The sequence below is a fragment of the Synchiropus splendidus genome, chromosome 14 (genome assembly GCF_027744825.2).
Source record: "Synchiropus splendidus isolate RoL2022-P1 chromosome 14, RoL_Sspl_1.0, whole genome shotgun sequence".
NCBI lineage: Eukaryota > Metazoa > Chordata > Actinopteri > Syngnathiformes > Callionymidae > Synchiropus > Synchiropus splendidus.
The window spans coordinates 9,256,826-9,259,698 of NC_071347.1; the positions used below are offsets into that span (position 1 = coordinate 9,256,826).

The following is a 2,873-nucleotide window of genomic DNA, read 5'->3' on the forward strand; positions in this document are numbered from 1 at the left end:
AGTGCTGTTTTCAGAATGAGGGTCCCTGAGGGGAGGCTGGACTGTGAGGAAAACTAGAGAGGAAATCACACCCAGTTGCGCCCATCTGGCCCAGTTCACATCTGCAGATACAATGTGGGTCTGGAAATAAAGCAGGCACACTTTTGGCGCTGAGCTTGCGGCTGTTGACGTTGGCTGGAACAAGAGGTTATTATACAGTAGTAGAAGGCTTAAAGTACACAAATACCTGCCAGTGGAATTAGAAGATAGTCATTCAGAGTCATGGGCAATTCAAACAGTGGCTTCCTTTGTGTTCTGTCATCAGCGCAGCTCGAAACATATCTGATCTGTAATAACACAGTAGGAAGAAGCCTATACACATCCTCCACAAGTCTGTTAACTTTATATAAGGCCAACAAAACAATGGAGTTTTTATAAGTGGAGATCATAATGGCAGCGCTGCTTTTAGACAAGCATATTTTTTACTGCCGTCGATGGCTTCCAGATGGAAGTGGGTGGCAGTGACAGAATTTAGACAGCAGTTAAACTGAGCCACTTAGCGGCGCAGCGCGTGACAGACGCGCCAGAAATCCAACGCAGGATGAACAAGGTCGGCTCCAGTTCACATTTGAGCTGTTTAGGAATTAAGCTGTAGCACAGCTTAAAAATGAAATGCATCTTAAATGCAAAATATTAAAATTCCTTTAATATTTTAATGTAAAAAAACAACAACTTCCAGGTTGATTTTACTGCTGAGGAGTCCCACACGTTTGCACACGGCTAAATCCAGACTTCATATACGTCCATGTTTCCTTTTCTCCCGACTTGGAAGAATGTGCTGATGTTCATGTTTTCATTCGAGCTCCATTAAAAACATATTTCCACGAGGTTGGGGCAAGGCGAGACATTTGAGACTTTCTTCTCAGTGGCAAACACCCCGGCAGTGGTGGTTTCACTCCTGTGTAACTGCCTTTGGAACGGACTGTGAAACAGCATGGGATAGATTTGGACCAAGAAGTACCACATAACTGGGAAATCCAAACATATTCTCAATGCAGCTCTGGGATCATTCTTAATGTCCATATTGGCATCTGCAGTTATACTGTACAGCTCTTTATTGGAATTATTCTTTGGGGAACCTTGGAAAACCAAACCATACACACAAAATATTAAACACAAATTCTTATATGTAAATCATACACAGCCACCTCAGACAGCTTCCACCATCTTGACTAAACTGGTTGCTGTGAACGTTTGAGAATAGCAAACTAATAAATAACCTTATACGATAAAGCTCGCCGACTGAAGAGTACACATTATACATACGATACAAAAACCAGGCAGTCAGGCTTCCTCAGTTGATATCCATCACAAGGGGCTAAAATTATTCACCAGCTGTGGGTTATTTACATTTATTGAACGGTCAATAACTGGCAGGCTTTTAACAGGAAATAGGAGTCGAATGTGAATATCTGCATTTTACTGGGGTAAGTTCAGCATAAAGCAGCTTTCTGGTTCATTTCCGGCCCAATACACAACAGACTCATACATCTGCTTTCCACCCTTATATTGAATTCCCTTCCATCATCACCTTTTCTTTTGTAATTTGCAAGATAGTGAGAGATCTCTGCTTGATCTTTGTGACTCACATGATTGACATGCACTGGAGGGGATCCAGAGTTTGGAGACTAGTCTGATCATTTTGACAAGGCTGGGCTGGGTTTGTAACCAGAATTTTGGAAGGATGAAATGCACCTTTTAACAGGCAAATCTGCCATTTTTATCGGACGACTTTAGATCTGCAACGAATTATACAAAGAGTTCTGTGTGTAATCTGCAGAAACCGTAGTCAGAGTTCAACCCAACACAAAAGATCTTCCAATAAAAGCTTCTCGTTTAGTGGGGGGTGGTGAAGTGCATCTAGGAGTCAGGGTGGAGATACTGGGTCTTCAGGCGGCTCAGTCTGGTTCCGTGGCTGCGGACGATGAGGGACAGCAGCTCGTGCTTGTCTCTCAGCCCCGCGGAGATGTCAGTGGTGTGTCGCAGCGTGTCCCGGATCTCCGCCACATGCTTGACCGCGTAGCCGCTCAGCTGCTGCTCCTCTCTCAGCTCGCTCTCCTGACTTTGCTTGAACTTCACCTCCAGCTCCACAAGGGACTTATCCACGCCGGAGAAGGCCTCCCGGATCTGGGCGAGCTCCCGGTTGAGGAGCTTTCCGTAGCTGTCCTCCCCATCCAGGTCGCGGGTCACCGACCGCCCGATGCCCTCCAGCAGCCGCGCGGCTTCCTCCGCCTGCAGCCGGGCGATAATGAGGTCGTCCCGGATCTCGCTGTCCTCCGAGGCGCCGCACCGATGAGCGTCGGAGAATTTAAACAACATCTGGCACTTCTCCAAGTCCTCCGTCTCTTCGTAGTAGCCATCAGGGACGAAGTAGTGGTGGAAGGTTCCGTTGGAGATCTCGGCCTGGAGGGGTCCGTCATAGACCGCCGAGCAGCAGCGCAGGCTGGTGAGCGCGCAGAGCAGCAGCAGCAGGAGCGGCTCCATCGTGCGCCTCCTCTCGCTCCGTCTGCGCTGGAGCTGAGAGCCGGAGCTGTTTTCTCCCCGACTCAGGTTACACATACCCCCGTCACCCTGACTGAGAGCCAGTAGGGGCCCCTGTGGTCCCGGGACTGACTCAGTCACAACATGTTTTCGCTCGGAATGTTCAAAATGAGGTTGGCAATTATGGAGTCTGATGGTTTCTGGCGCAGTAGACTGATGATGTGCGGTGCTTTCACTGTGGATGTTGCGCACCTGAGAGGAGAAAAAGCAAGCGAGGCCCTCGTCAGTCTCCTTTACTGAAACATACGCCATGTGCTACACTTAGGACCCGTGTCTGGAATAAAAACAACTGA

General features: G+C 48.1%; 1 protein-coding gene across 1 annotated transcript; it reads right to left on the reverse strand.

Moving 5' to 3' along the window:
• Positions 1-687: 687 nt before the first annotated feature.
• fibina (fin bud initiation factor a) lies at positions 688-2,593 on the reverse strand. Its single transcript, XM_053885968.1, has one exon. It carries the CDS (start codon positions 2,521-2,523, stop codon positions 1,900-1,902), a length of 624 nt encoding a protein of 207 aa, XP_053741943.1. The 5' UTR covers positions 2,524-2,593; the 3' UTR covers positions 688-1,899.
• Between the last annotated feature and the right edge of the window lie 280 nt (positions 2,594-2,873).

What these genes read in the sequence shown, in the direction of transcription:
- fibina (XM_053885968.1), bottom strand. Translation starts at nt 2,523, where the DNA reads ATGGAGCCGCTCCTGCTGCTGCTGCTCTGCGCGCTCACCAGCCTGCGC.